General features: G+C 36.8%; 1 protein-coding gene across 10 annotated transcripts in view; it reads right to left on the bottom strand.

Moving 5' to 3' along the window:
- The window catches only part of KMT2C (lysine methyltransferase 2C), a 293,409-nt gene that overhangs the window by 60,971 nt on the left and 215,653 nt on the right, over positions 1-16,785 (bottom strand). For all 10 annotated transcript variants that reach the window (XM_027101436.1, XM_027101438.1, XM_027101443.1 and 7 more), the window contains 5 exons: positions 12,361-12,489; positions 10,861-10,980; positions 7,893-8,023; positions 4,071-4,251; positions 230-334 (listed from right to left, as the gene is read on the bottom strand). In XM_027101436.1, coding sequence (XP_026957237.1) covers positions 230-334; positions 4,071-4,251; positions 7,893-8,023; positions 10,861-10,980; positions 12,361-12,489 — 666 coding nt within the window. The remainder of the gene's footprint in view (positions 1-229; positions 335-4,070; positions 4,252-7,892; positions 8,024-10,860; positions 10,981-12,360; positions 12,490-16,785) is intronic.

Genomic DNA, 16,785 nt, shown 5'->3' with positions numbered 1-16,785 from the left:
GAGGGGAGGGGAGGGGAGGGGAGGGGAGGGAGGGAGGGAGGGAGGGAGGGAGGGAGGAAGGAAGGAAGGAAGGAAGGAAGGAAGGAAGGAAGGAAGGAAGGAAGGAAGGAAGGAAAAGAAAGAAAAAAATTTTTTTTTCAGTTTCAGAGAAAAGACTAAGCTTGTTTCACACACATACCTCTCACTCACATCATAAAATAGACACTGGGCAAACAGTACTCATATATACCTGAATGATCAACTGATTTTGCAAGGTCGTCTGAAATTATTCCAAGAATGTCATCATCTGTGTTTAAGACTTCGGAAATATCGGCTAAGGGATCATCAGCAGTGCCTAAGCGCAGTAAGTATGTTTGTAAAGTGTCAGTATTTTCCTAGACATTAAATTCTAAAACTCACTCATTCAACCATTTACTAAATATCTAGAATACAGCAGATACTGAGGTAAGTACTAGAGTCATAAAAAGTTTATTACTTCTAAAGTAAGGAATTTTTCATAGAAAAGGCACTCCAACATTTTCAGTAACAAAACATTAAAAATTAAGACTTTTGTTTTTGTGACTACTGTATATTAACAATAAAATAAAATTTAAAATAAAACCCACAGGCAATAAAAGTGAAACAAAGCAAAAAATTAAGAAAGTGGCATCACTAAAAATGACATCTGGAAAACACTCCAGAAGATAAATAAAATATTAAAGGCAAACCTACTGTTTAGAAGTTCCTTGTAAAGTATAAACCAGATACCATCTAGTTAAATGCCTACTTCCAGCTTTACCCTTAACACTGATTAATTCACTTATTTATTCAAGAAAGTGTTTGAGCACCCACAGAATTATGTCTATGGATTATGTTAACAGGCACTGGTCCAGCCACTGGGAATACAGAAGTGACTAAAACAAAGTGCATGGCCTCCAGAGCTTACTTTCGCAGAGGGAGTCTGACAGTAAATAAATGACAGCAGTGTAAGTGCTATAAAGATAAGCAATAAGGAAAGAAGGATCCAGAATAAGATGTGGAAATACTGTTAGATATTAGATAAAGTGGTCAGGGAAGGCCTTTTAAAGGTGGTTACCAAGCACAAATCTAATAAACAAGCTACGGGAGCATATGCCCTAAAATGGAGAGAGTACCTCAGGCAAAGGGAAAAGCAGATGCAAAGACCAGAGCAGGAAGAGTTTTGTCAAGACAAGGGGCCAGTGCTTGCGGTAAGAAAGGGAAAGAGTGGTAAGAGATTGAAAAGGCAGTTAAGCAAGATTATGGATGGTTTTACAAGTCAAGGCGAAGACTGAGCTTTATTCTGAAGTATAAAGTACAGCTGACCCTTGAACAACATGGGGGTGAGGGGCACCGACCCTCCACACAGTCAAAAATCCGAATATGACTTGTGGTCGGCCCTCCCTATATCCTCATTTCCACCTCTGCAGATTCAGGCAGCCAGGGATGGTAGGACTCCTGTACGTATCAGTGGAAAAAATCCTCATATAAGTCGACCCTCGCAGTTCAAACCCCTGTTGTTCAGGGGTCAACTGTATAATGGGAAGTTGCTGGAAGACTGCCAGAGGAGGGTGTGACTGACATCTTACAGGGAAATGCTGGTTGCCAGGCGCAGAACCGACGGGGGTGGAGGAGGGGGTAAGGCATGTTGGCAAGAGGGGAGATGGATCAGTCAGCAGGCCTTGGACGGGTCTAAGTGAGAGTTGGTACCAGCCCACAAGACTGTGGTGGGAGGGTGAGGTTAGGAGTGGTCGGCTTTGGGATATCATTTGAAGGCAGAGGCAAACTTGCGGAGATATCAGATGTGGAATATGAGATAATGAAGAGTCAAGGAGAACTACCAGGGTTTCTGGCCTAATCAAGCAGGAAAATATTTAGGCTACCTTTAGAAACTTTATTAGTCATTTAAGTTAAGGGATATCTGAATATTTTTATCCATTTGGACTATACTTTTACTTAAGAAAAAAAAAGGATTCATATTTAGAATGGATAAACAACAAGGTCCTACTGTATAGCACAGAGAACTATATTCAATATCCTATGATAAACCATAATGGAAAAGAATATTTTAAAAATATATATGTGCATAGCTGAGTCACTCTGCTGTAAGGCAGACATTGGCACAGCATTGTAAATCAACTATACTTCAATTAAAAATTTAAAAAAAAAAAAGGAGAGGAGGGGAGGACATAAAATACTCCAGATTCTAGATCAAATATTTCTATGAAAATAGTCTTGTCCCATTAAACGTATACTTCTCAAATAGAATTCAGACATACATAAAAATATAATTTTTTAAATTGAGCTAAAGTAAATTCTGTATGCCCAAATATTTGTGAAGTTTTTAAGAAATCAAATTATTTCAATAATGTATTCTCTAGAAAACAGTACACTTGAAAGAAAAAAAATTGGGGGATAATTGTTCCAGGGTTAAGGTTTGCGGGCTTGTTTGTTTTAAACCAATGGAATTCTACTAAACAAATTACAACCAGCGTTTTTTAAAGGACCATGTTTTAAAAGTTCTCCTCTACCTGAAGAAATTTTGTATCTTATCAACAAATTATTAAAACTGATGTAATGGACTACATTGAATAAAGTATTTTTAAAAAGGAAGCCATTACTTTTGAATTTCCATCATCGTGGCAAGAGAGTGGTTCGACTGCACAGGACATTATATTTAACCTAGGTTTTGAAATGTGTATTACTCTAGTCCTCTACATTTTGGCTTTATCATTAAAGTATTCTCTCTTCAGGAGTTCTGTGGAAAAAACAACTTCAAATAAAGGAAACAGGAATAAAAATAGTGTACAGCAATGTCTTTCCAGTCACAATATGTCTCCTTCCAACCTCAGTTCTTTTCCTTATAAAAACTCAAGGGCAATTTCCTTCTATGTAAGTCTTTAAATGGCTAGTCAAGACTTTTATAAGATAATCCTTCAGAGTAAGACATCCTTTGAAGGGCCGACAAGTCTTTCACTATGCATTATTTTAACAACATATTAACATGGGATCAGAGCAGGTAAGTACTCAAAACAACAACTAAAGTAAAATGATCTGCTAACATTAAACAAAGAGCATGGCCTTTACTCCCATGCTGGGTGCATTCAAATAACAAGGGGATAAGATTGCTTCTAATTATTTCAAGAAGTTAAAATAAAAAATAAAAGCCTGTATTTCCATCCAGGATAGTGGTAAGTTAATGAAGCTGTAACTACTTAATATATCAAAAGTCATCTTTCAGTGGAAGGCTGCTGCCTTAAGATTGTTTTCCAAACTGAGTTTATAAGATTAAAGGAGTAATAAATGTAATTCAATGGCAAAAGGAAGCCTGTCAGAAGAACATTAAATTTCTAATTGAAAGCGAGATAAAAAATACAGAAGTGGAGGAAAAACTTTGTGATACCTAACTAGTTAAACCTCTGAGAGCCTTGCTGACGTTAATATTAATAAACATTAAGCTCTCATACCTTTCTCTGATTCTAGGTAGTCCCCATATTCACTATAGCTAGGGCAGTGGGTCTCAATAGGGGACAGTTTTGCAGAGACATTTGGCAATATCTGGAGACATTTTTGATCATTATGACATCATAAGGACAGAGATGCTGCTAAATATCAGGACAGCCTCCCTCCTCCAACAAAGGTTTATCTGGCCCAAACCCTCAGTAGTGAGAAACTGATCTGAAATATATTTCACTTTGTTATCACAGTGGAACAGCCAGTTCCCAGCTACAGCACTCTTTTCCTCTTCTGAATTTCTTGGGGCTATGTAATTAACAAAAATCTACCTAAGTTGAAGACTATTATATTTATAACTCACCAACTATGGCCTAATTACACTCCCTTACATTACCCTCAGCAAACTGTAAACCAAACATTTTCCTTCGCCACTCACAGGAGTTGATTTAGTGGTTGTTACACAGATAAACTTATTTGATAAATCTTATAGACCTGGTACTTCAATAAAGTTAATTTTTAAAATGCGTATGAGGCCAAACTAAAGCATTTCAAAGGTTTGATTAAAAGGAAGATGAATGTAATGCGATAAAGAAAAGTTTGTCACTGATTCCACATACCGTGAGTTCCAGGTTTTGCTGGAGTTGAGGATGAACTAAGTAGTGGATCTAAGGAAGGATCCAAGAAATTTGTGTTCATGTTTGTTTTGTAAGAAAGCTGAGCTGTATCTTCTGATAGATTATCTAAACTTAGTCTGTTTTGTCTAGTTGTATCTAGAAGATCTTTTCCGAAGAAAGCTTCCTAGATAAAGATAAGCACATATGAGAACAATTGACTTAGTTATAAAATTCTAAACTGAGAACAGATAATTCTGTCATCATTTTGATAAGAAGGCAGAAATAACAGAAAAGCTTAGTATTTAACAATATAAAAATTGAATATAGAAATATACAAATAATTATAGAGATAGCCTGTCAATTCTTTTATATGAAGAATTGACCGGAATTTTAAAAATAAGGTTTTTTGGGTTTTTTTTTTTTACAAGAATCAAATAAAATTATGCAAATAAAACCACACAATTCTGTCACATATGTTTCTACCAACTGCAGTATAATAATTCGATACTCCCAGATTAGATTACAATTAAATTTAAAAATGGATAAATTTGTAACAGTGTGGCACCTTAATTCATATTATAAGAAAAACTAAAACTTCATGAATATTATTAATATTTATAGATTATCTACAGAGGATAGCACAAGGGTTTGATCTACAGCTTTAATATTTATATACTTCAGATAGATTTAGTATTCTCATACTAATGCATACAACCATATTAAAGACTTCACATGCTATAAATCTGAAAGAGGGTTTTTATAGTCATTTTAAACAAACTATGTGTACAAAATGTATGGCTATTAAAGGCTATGGCTTTTTATCCATTTACTCATATTAACTTTTCTCCATTTCAATATACTTGCTCTACTGTAGAGACCACTCTTTCAAGCTGGGCTCCTTACAGCTCTAGATCTCCCCCAAACTTCTCAAGCATCAATAAAGAGAACAAAAGGAAGCACTGGGGACCCCCTTCACTTACTTCAACCCCAAAACTCTATTGTCTACAATGTGGTCTGCCTGGAAAGGGGATTCTTGGTGGAGGGCAATTTTGCAGTAACTACCAACATTTAATACACTCTTGCCAAAGACACATACACAAAAAAGGTTCACTGCAGCATTTTTTAGTAATACCAAAAAGAGAAAACAGACTCAATGTCTGTCAAAAAGCATATGACTAAATAAATTATAGATATCCATACTATAAAATACATCAATTTTTAAAAAGGATGTAGAATTATGCAGTCAAAAAAAAAGAAGCTCTAAGATACAGTATTAAAAGAAAGCAAGTTGAGTGATATGTCCAGCAAAACATAAAATACAAACCAAGACTATACAAAAATAAATTATTTTAAAAGTTCTGAAAGGATAAACACCAAGCTGTTAACTTTTGAAAAGGGACAGGGGAGGAGGTATGTGAAGTCTGGTAGAGGCGATGAATATTTGATTTGAAATTTTCACTTTTTTTAAATGAAGAAGTTATTTCACTATGAAAAAGAAATTTGAAAACCCACAAATATAGAGCACTGGGCAGGAGATGATTTGTTTCTTATACTGGCAATGCTTTTATCATTAGGAAAGCATCTTAGAACTTTATAGATCATTTATTTAATGCCTTCAGTATAAATCTGAGAAATCTGAGACCACCATTAGCAAGAATTTTTTCCTAATATGACCCATGATGAATTTAGTGGTATTTATCAAAAACTGTTACGTTCTTACTACTTTGGCGGCTTTTTGTTTCCTGCAGTTAACGTAAGGGAGTGGCTCCACCTGGTTTGTGACTTAATAGTGTTCGGTGATGACCAGAACCTGGGGACTTCAGATCTACTACAGGGGTTCCTATGGCCATGTGGTACCACCAGCTCTTAATAGGCCAGGTAACTATTTCTACTGGGTGGATTATACAATTATTTATAGTTTATCTTGACACTGTTGTGATTAATAAAGAAAAGCTAGAAAAACACTGTTACTGAATTCCTGGCGGGTTTTCATCACTATATATTATGTATGCCCCACCCCACCCCTGAACAATGGCGAAAAAAAATACAATTGCTATCACAAGATGTCCAAGAAATAGTACTATCACAAAAGGTTCCTGCACATCAAAAAAGCTATATATTACTGATGGACAACAGGGGAATTACACCTGTACACCAAAAGAAACAATCCCGATCAACAGATTTAGATCACAGCAGTAATCAGGAAATCAGATCCACTATTTTTAAAGGCTCTTTTGCAAAAGTATGAAATGGTCAGTTTTCATATCAATACTTCCATTAAAAAGCTAAAGAAAGCTTCCTAAATGTACATTACACTTTACAGAAGGGTCAACAGGAGGAGGGGGGCATGCCATCTACTCAATACTCCCAGGAAGGACTATTAAGATGGGAGGTGAAGGGCACAGGAGACAACACAAAGGGTGCAATTAAATATAATCTAAACAATAAATGGTTCTATTTCCTGAACAATAAAATTACTGTTACATATTTTTTAAAGGTACAAAGCTAGAATGAATAGGTATGTGAAGGGAATAAGGGGAAAATAAAACATTTATTAAAGATAGATAAAATGTAAGGTGCAGAGTTAAGCACTTTACATCCACAATTCTTATTTCATCTCTCAACATTTCTGTACAGTAGGTATTACCACAATTTTATAGATGAGGAAACTGGGGCACAGAGTTGTTAAATAAAACAAAATCACATAGCTAACTGGTAGCAATAGTGGCATTCAAACCCAGGGCTCTGACTTTAAAGACTGCACTCTTTAAAATGGACACTGCCCTTACGATGTTAGTTGTCTAACAAAAATTCACTCATAAATATTATTATATACTTAAGGTACTTATGCTTTAAAGTCTTATTTGATAAATATAGAAGACATTTTAGTCAAATGAATATTTGAATTTTACACTTCTAATTACTAAAAAAATTGAGGAAGCTGTATGTTAATTGAAAGGAAATGCCTTTAAAACCAATTAAATTAGTAATAGCTAATTGGAAAATTAAGGTTAAAAAAAAACATTACAACTCAAGCAATGAAGAGCTATCTATGTTCGCCATAGCTGTGTGGGAGGGACAGATCAGATGGACACTCAATGACAGTCTGATCCAATTCAATTTCTACACATGAAGGAAGAGAGGCCAAGGAAGGATGAATTACATGCTCAAGAATCTAGAATGAGCTATGGCTGAGCCAGCCTTTACAGCTCAGTCCTATTTCTGATATAGGGTTCTTTCCAATGTACCACATGGCCTTGAACTCTTCTGAGACTTAATGTTTACAAGATGAACTAGAAGGATTTCTATTTACATCTATCAAACAATTTCTTCATATTGAGGGATATTTTCCTGATGTATATTTTAGAAAACAAAAACAGTTCAGCCTAAACCTTTGGTTCACTAGGCCTCTAAAAGTGGTAAATATTATGAAAGCTGCAATTCTGGCAGCTAAAAACCCATCATCATTCAGTGAACATAATTACTGTAACCCGTACTAGCAAAGGAAGCTGTCCACCAGACTTGCGTTTGCAGAGCACACAGGTATAACTGGTTTGGAAGAATGAGCTTTTCCCAGCCAAAGAGTTCTTGTGTTTCTTATGAAATTTATAAATGAAAAACTGGGATTAAAAAAAGAACTTTGTAAAAAGTATCAAAGCACAAAGAAGATAAATGTAATGTTTAAGAGGCTCTGGAAGATAAAAAATGGCATTTATGATGACTGATTAAAACATGTACAAAAACAACGAAACTCTTTTTCAAAACTCGATACATCACTTTACGTTTCTTTCATTAACAAATAAATAATATAAAGCAAAATATTACTTGTAAATAGGCAGGGAAAATTTCTTCAAGCTTATTTTTCCTTTTTCGGTATCTCTTCTTTATTTTTTCAGTGTTTTCAGTAACAGAAACAGATTCATCAACTAGAGTATCTGGTAACTGCTCACTCCAGCCTGAAACAATAGTCACATTTATAAATATGTGGTATTTAAAATTTTCAGATAAGCCCACCAAAAGTAATTTTATAACTTACCAACATACAGTTCCACATAAACAAGCTTTTTCCTTTTTCTTTCAGTTTTATTGAGATATAACTGACATACAACTAAGTTTAAGGTACACAGCATAATGACTTGACAAATTACCTTTTTCATAAAAAGGCCTCAAAGTAAGTTTATTAATTTTTAAGTATCATAAAAAATTCATTTCATGTCTACTTATTATCAGCATGCTTCCCATTGTTTCTTAATGAGTATTTTCTTCTTCACAAAGTAGAAACTTGATTTTTTTAATGTTGACATTTTGTTAAAGATTAAAAGAAGGAAAATACATACTCAATGCTAATGAGTATGGATAAATGGCTACTCGAACACTACTAAAGGGAATTTAGTGGGTACAACCTTTTGCTAGAGTTTATTGGGACTATCTAACAAAAGTCTTTTAAAAAATGTGTGTCCTTCAATCCAGCAATTCAAGTTCAGGGATTTACTGCAAATTAGGTATCTGGAGTACATACATATTGTGATAATATATGACTATCTATGAATATGATAATAAATATGCTATGAATGCTCAAATTTAAAATCAAAGAAATGCGAAAATCCAAAATGTTGGACTATGAACTTAGCAATAAAACAAGTACACCACTTAAAGCAGGTAAGCAAGCAATCAAATGATACCCTCACATACTTTAGGCAAAAGGCACATGCCTTCTGAAAATCAGTGTGGGCACTTTTGTTGCCAGACTACATAGGTGGACTGAAAACAACTAAACATAGTGGATAAACATTTTCTGAACATTTTTTAAAAAATACAGCAGTAGTGCTTCCCTGGTGGCGCAGTGGTTGAGAGTCCGCCTGCTAATGCAGGGGACACGGGTTCATGCCCCGGTCCGGGAAGATCCCACATGCCGCGGAGCAGCTGGGCCCGTGAGCCATGGCCGCTGAGCCTGCGCGTCCAGAGCCTGTGCTCCGCAACGGGAGAGGCCACAGCAGTGAGGGGCCCGCGTACCGCAAAAAAAAAAAAAATACAGCAGTCATCGAAACAGAAAATAAAGAATTCTCCAAGACCAAAAATTAAGGTAAAATAGGAATCACAGAAATAAGCAAAGAACTAAATAAAGTTCTCTGAAATTTTGCTAAAATCTAGTGACCTTGAACTCCAGTTTTCAGAGCCTTATGAGGAATGGGGAATAGAAGACAAAGCCTACAGCTTCTTCCCAAGGTGTAGAGATTAACCAGAAGCTGTCTGTATAAAGGGGGGACCCTGAAGGACTCCACACCAGGGCTGGTTTAACAAGAAACACACCCTCCCGTTCCCCTGGTCCTCCACACATCACTCACCACCACCACCACCACCCCCGCCAACCTGACAGCAAAGAAAACTGCTTGTCATCTCGTCACTGAATAAGGTGCTGGGTAGAAAGGCAAAAAAATGAAAATCTTCCCGGAGAGTTCATAAACTCAGTACAGCCCTGATATGTAAGAAATATGAATTTATATAACATAGGTGGACCAAAAAACTTCAAGCTAAGAATTTAGCTTAAAGGAGTCCTAGGGGAATAGCACCTCATGTTCCTGGCAACAAATATTCTCTGAAGTAACCAACCTTCACTTCAGTCCTCAAGAAGTTCAGAGAATGTTCTAAAGAATATGAGCTCACAGTTTAAAAAAAATTTTGTTGCTGTTTAATGTATATGTATCTATCTCACACCATAAACACAACGAAATGAGGCACTAGGAGACAGGGCCAGGAGATACAGAGCAGAATCAGATATGCAAAGGTTTTAGAAATGTTATATTCTAAATCAACTAAAACTGGGAGGAATAAGCTGTAAAAAGAAGCTACAAAGTGTTAAAATATCAAAAAAAGTAGTTTAGAAAAGGAAAAATGCATAATAAATTAAAAACTCAGTGGATGACATTGGATGACACAAACGAAAAATACTGAACTAAATGATAAAAATAAAATTATATAGAAGACAAAATAGAGACGAAGATGAAAACAAAAAAATTGTTTCATTGAACATATCACATTTCTTAACTGGGGCTTATTACAGCCATGTTAAGTCATATTAGAAACTTCTTTAAAACTATTATGGTGCTTCCTTTTAAAAATGTGCAGCAATTTTTCTGAAATTCATTCACAGGCCAAAACCCTATCACATAGTAATAAAAGAACCCTATTCAAAGAATATGACAAAAACATCTTTTTTCTTCAGATTCTATATAAAATATTTAAAATACAGAAAGTGTACAGATCATGACCATACTGATTGCAAAGTCTTCATTAGGACCAATTCTTCAGCTATGACTTAAGCAATGATTTAGCTTTCTTTGAAACTCTAAGTAACAATGACAGACTAATAATTGGAAGATATATTTCTAAAACACTATACACCTTTGTTATAAATTATTGGGATACGCTGTCACTTTCAACTATATAGTCTAAAAAGTTTCCAATTTTATGCCAAGTAGCTAATGCAGGCAAAGAAAGGCCTTTTGTGAGATGGCCAGAAAGTACCAGACATAACTATGTGATTCAATCCCTATTCAGTCCCGCATATTCTCAGTCCCTTCTTAAAGTAATCTCAAAGCAATATAATTGATTGGATTTAAATAATTTTCTTATCAAACCTAATTTCTATATTGCAGATATGAACTTTACAGGCACTCAAATCCTTTCATCACTAAGAAGCAATAAGGTTGTCGTCGTAACATTATTTAGGATAGTTCTTTTCAATGGGGATATCAAGATAAGAGGGTTAGATCAAACAAAATCAGTACCATACCATCATCTCTGCTAGGTAACTGCTCAGAAATGGAGCCTGAGGAATCTTTTCTGATCACAGATCTTTTGGTTTTTCCTTGCCCAGTTCGACTTCTTTGTCGTACCATAAATCCACCAATACCTATCCAAAACAGAAATTAGGTAATCTTGTAAATAACTACTAATTTCTCCCTGTAATTCCACAGTAAGTAGGGTGCAATTGCTTAGTCTTAAACAGTGAGGCTTTTCCCAAATTCAATATGGGTTAACTTAAATCAATAATCTCATTTTAATGCAAAATACAAGAGTTTGGAAATAAGCAAATAAAAGAGATCAAAGTTATTGTTACCTCATTAATAACCAAATAGGAATACAAATTCATTAAAGTACAGAAGACTGCATGTATTTCTTCTCCTAAACGATGTCAGGGTAAACATTATAGTAAATTATGCTTGTTTCCTTAATGTTAGTAGCTCATAGATCATCATTCAAATTATTTGTATGTTAGCTGAGGGAGAACAGATACAAGATACAAACTAAACTAGATGATCCAAGCAAAAATCAACATGACTTCTGGGGTAATGTGTCTAGTTATTCCTGAAGTTCTTAGACGAGTCAAACTGTGTAATTCTGGTTACTACTAGACTTTGGGCAGGTTATTTAACTTTTCATTGCTTCAGTTACCTCACTGGTAAAAAAAAGGGATAATGTATAGTATCTCCTATACACATACGATAAACACTAAATAAATAGATGTAAGTGCTGAGAACAGTGCCTGACACATAGTAACACTAACAGCTTCTGTCATATGATAGTTGTCTAGCAATATACTTTGTGATCTAATGGGCCCCTCAAATGGGTCCCTTACATGGATAACTTCCATGTAAGGCAGAAAAAGAAAAAACAAAAAAACCCTAACATTTAACTATAAGTTCCTGGAAGGAATTTGGCAGTGTCTAAAAAAGTAGGTGCACTTATAAGCCCCATAATTACGAAGAAATGAAATCATTTTCATACAGTGATTTGGACGAAGCTAATCTAGGCCCTTGTTATAAATGTGGCTCATCTGTAAGGAAGGTTACCTTTTAAGGTCTAGCAGAAAACAAACACAGAGTTTTTCCTTACACATCAGAAGGTATTTCGATCACTCTTACCAATAAAATATAAGCAATCAGAAGAATAAAGATTGAACTGATTCAATAAACTACCTCATTCACTGGTAAACAGACATTAATAACTGCCTAAAATAGCCTACAAGTTCTGGGGACTTCCCGAGCAGTCCAGTGGTTAAGACCCTGCGCTCCCAATGCAGCAGGGCCCAGGTTTGATCCCTGGTTGGGGAACTGAGATCCGCAGGCCGCACGGCGCAGCCTAAAAAACTCTCTAAGTTTCAGCTTAGAGAGTTCTTAAGAAGTTATATTTCATCCTGTTTATTTCATTATATTTGAAGCCCTCAATATCATATTTTTCTTAAATTAACTAAGTTTTGATTATATTAAGATGTCTAGCTCAGGCACTATACCTGGTCTGTATGGTTTCCTTTTTCTCTTTTTGACACCCTCTGTTCCTTCTACTCCCTTAGTTTCATCATCCACAGCTTCCCGTTCAGGACTAGATTCCGATTTTCCATCACAATCCATAAGTTCTCCTTCTGGAAAAAAGTAAACGTACAGATAAAACTGAAAAAGTTATCAAATACACAATTCCTATGTAACAGGAAATACAAAGCAAAGTGGCTGCGGAGCCATTCTAATCATGCATCCCGGTTGACAGGGAAAGTATAGAGACAGAAAAGGCCCCCTAAGGGATACAGAACTCATGCTAATTAGTGCAATGTTCTCAGGAAATGAAACATAAGAATAAGAGAAGGGGAAACACACAGAGAATGCTCCCAAAGACAATTATAAATCAATCTGCACTTAACCTATCATTCCCTTGCTTTTAATTATGTCTTCAGGTCCAGGACCCCAAGGCTGTCTCTCTAGCCTACAACTCTCTTGAGCTCCAACTAATCTGTAATTAGATATTACCCAGTTACTGAAAACTTTATATACAAAATTGAACTACTAATTTAAGATGAACCTTCTCCCTTTCCCAGGGTTTACCTATCATCATTAAAAGACATGGAAACGTACCATGCAGGAGGCAGATTCCTAGGAGACAGCCTTGACAATTCCTAATTTCTTTTCTCGTTCAATCAGGACTCCTCAGTATCTCCCAAGGACATTCTATTTCCCTCAACTACCACCTGAGTCCAATCTTGACTTACTGCATTCCCTCCCCGCCTGTTCTGCCTTGCCTCCATGCTTACCCTCCTCTCCAATCAGTTCTTTAAATTGCAGCCTAAATGATGTTTCTATAAATATCAATTTATCAATGGAAAAGTATCAATTTTCTGCTTAAAAATCCTTTAATGTCTTCCTAGTGGCCTCAAAATGAAATCCAAATTGTAAGGCCCATTATAACAGTGTCCTGTGAACTCTCCAGCTTCATCTCACTCCCACTATGCAAGCTACGCTCAGCTCCCTGAGCACATCAAGCTCCCTTTCCACCTCTGCCACCTTCCACCTACCCATCTTTCAGGATTTTTTTTTTTGGGGGGGGCTTCGTTGGGTCTTTGTTGCTGCACGCGGGCTTTCTCTAGCTGTGGCGAGTAGGGGCTACTCTTTGTTGTGGTGCGCGGGCTTCTCATGGCAGTGGCTTCTCTTGTTGTGGAGCACGGGCTCTAGGCGTGCAGGCTTCAGTAGTTGTGGTGCAAGGGCTCAGTAGTTGTGGCTCACGGGCTTAGGTGCTCCGTGGCATGTGGGATCTTCCCAGACCAGGGCTCTAACCCGTGTCCCCTGCATTGGCAGGTGGATTCTTAACCACTGTGCCACCAGGGAACCCTCAGGATTTTATAACCATCACTTTCTTAGAGAATTCCCACAGTTATACATGCTCCTGTACGTTAACATTATGCTTTATTTGAATTGGTTCTTTTAATGTCTGTTTCCTTGCTAGACTATATTCTCCTTATCTAAGACTCTTATTAACAGCTGCATCCTTAGCATGGTACGTAATAGGTGTTCAACAAATTTTTCACCAAATGTAAGTAAACAATGAAACTAAGTAATGCATACAAAAGCTCAGTTCCTAGAGAGGAATGCTGTTTTAAAATCATGGTAATCAAAACTTTTCAAGCTGTATATGCTTTACGCTGTGCTTTAGGGGAAAAAAAAGTTATCAAACACATTTAACAATAAATTGTTAACACTTTTCTTCAATATTCTAAGTATTATGCATATTTCTGTAATACCATGAGTAGTGTATTTGTTTTCAATAATATTAGGTCAGTGTTTAAGGTCAATTCTATAACAATCTGATAACTGCTTTCTACAGCTAAGATTAAACCATGAAAATTTTATCTATTTATTTATTTACTAAAACTTAGCAAACACCAAAGGTAACAAGCTAGCAATTATTTACCTTAAAATAAACCCAGTGAAATATATGAGAGGGAATTTATGTTTAAGATGGTAGACTAAATTCATGTATCTAATTTCACTCTCCCAAAACCCTATGTACAGTAAAGCAATCTATTTTTAAAAGATAAACCAACAAAGACAGAAAAAACAGGAAAGAAGAAAAGCCACAAATTTGGAAAGAGAAAGAGAGATGAAAACTGACTCAGGAAATACAAATTCTCAGTTGAAAGTGGAAGGAACCAAGAAAAAAATCCAACTTTATCACAATCCTCAAAAGGTTGAAGAACTGGCAGAGCCAGGTACCTTTGGAAATGGGTGGGAGGCAGCTAAAGCAAAGAGAGTTTTATATCATATTAACTACAGAAGCCATAATCCCTATGACCTTCCCAACTTCACACACTGTGAGGCTGCCATTCACACTCACAGTGCCATTCACACTCACTCAAGACACTCAAACTCAACACTGGGGTCATGGACTGAAAACAGGATTAAGTGACTACAGGCATGTTAAATACTGACCCTCTCTCCCCTGGGGCCTTTCCCCACTAAACTCCCAGAAAGCCAGCAGCTAAACCTCTACTGTCCAAGCAGGAGACAGGAAGATTCTTCTGGGAAACCTGACCAGTCCAAGAGAAATGTCTAAAGGTACTGACACTAGGGGATTTTCCAAATAGTGAGCACAGATCACAAAAGCTTAGCCAACAAATACCACCCACAAACTTGAAGATTTTCATCATTTTTAATCACTCATTCCTTATTTTTAAAAAAAATTATTAATTTATTTTTCCAATCACCACTTTTAGTCCTCACTTTTAATCACACACGGACAACCAAGGATCATCTATCACATGAGAAAGCTAGAGACCTGAGACCACAAAATGCAACTGGGAATTGAAAGACTAGGCAGGAAAAAGAAAACATTAGAAAAAATTTTTCAATCCTCCAACAGGTAAGATAAAACATTCATGAGGCAAGAATAGGATGCTATGAAAGGGAACATGCAAAGGAAGGAAAGAAAGCTCTTGGAAATTAATCCATGATATTTGAAAACAAAACAAAAATGAAAATCAGTAGAGGGATAGAAAAATAAAATAAAAAATTTACTTTAGAGTAAAATGCAAAGACCTGAGCTGGAAAGGAGGAGAGAAAAGACAGGGAGAATGGGCTGAGTGGGTCTCACATCTGAATAGCAGGGTCAAGAAAAAGAAGACGGGGCACCGAGGGGGAGAATCAATGGTTTCAAGAACACTTCCTAACGCTGAGGGGTGTGAGATGGCAGACGAAAGGGACCACTCAGTGCCTGACAAAAGAAAGGAAAAACATCCCTAACAGAGTGAAATAGACATATCTTCACCAAATTTCAGAACACTGCAGACAAAGAATTTCCTAAAATCCCAAGAGCTTCCAGAGAGAACACGGACCATATAAAAAGTATCAAGTTCCCTATATACCAGGAACTAAAAGACACTGGATCGATGACTTCAAAACGCTGAAGGGAAAATTGAATTCCAACCTGGAAAAGATCAGTCAGGTGGGAGGGTACACTTTCAGAAGTACATAACCTCTCAAATTTACCTTCCATGCATTCTCTCTCAAGAAACAAAAGAAGGTATGCCCACCAAAAATGAGGGAGAGAAACAAGGAGGAATACATGAAATCTCAGGAAACACACAATAAAAGACTGAAAAAACAAACAAACAAAACCCCTAAAGGTCTTATCAGTTTGGGAACTGAGTTACTTACATCCATACAAAGGAATATGAAAAATGAGGCCATGAAAAATGAAGAATAACATAAAAGCAAGAACAGTAAGACAAAAGGAACACAAAATATATATCCATGTGCTTGTACATGAACAAAACACCTCTGGAAGGACACAAAGAATGGCTGCGTCTGGAGAAGTGAACTGGCAGGACAGGGAAGAGAGAAACACCCTTATTCTTGTGCAGTTAAAAACATGTGAATATATTACTTGCCCCAAAACAAAATTTAAAGCATTGAGAAAATGACCGATAACAAATTGCAGGAGGTGATAACCGACCCACCCAGCTGCTCCCTCTCCTCTCAATCGGCCCCACACCATGCCTGCCACAGCCTGGGCGCGGTCTCACTCCCCACCTCCCGATGTCCCCACCGTGCTGTGAGGGTCCACGGGGGGCAGCAACTGAGAGGGAAGCACTGTGCTCCCACTCATCTTTTTTTTTTTTTTTTAATAAATTTATGTATTTATTTTTGTGGGCATTGGGTCTTCGTTGCTGCGCGCGGGCTTTCTCTATTTGCAGGGAGTGGGGGCTACTCTTGGTTGCAGTGCACGGGCTTCTCATTGCGATGGCTTCTCTTGTTGTGGAGCACAGGCTTCTCATTGCGAATGGCTTCTCTTGTTGCGGAGCACGGGCTCTAGGTGCGCGGGCTTCAGTAGTTTCGGCACGCAGGCTCAGCAGCTGTGGCTCACAGGCTCTAGAGCGCAGGCTCAGTAGGTGTGT

This window comes from Aethalodelphis obliquidens, unplaced genomic scaffold (assembly GCF_003676395.1).
Source record: "Aethalodelphis obliquidens isolate GAN/ISIS:26980383/991018 unplaced genomic scaffold, ASM367639v1 scaffold5, whole genome shotgun sequence".
NCBI lineage: Eukaryota > Metazoa > Chordata > Mammalia > Artiodactyla > Delphinidae > Aethalodelphis > Aethalodelphis obliquidens.
The sequence above is the reverse complement of the archived record's forward strand: the minus strand, read 5'-3'. Positions and strand labels throughout refer to the sequence as shown.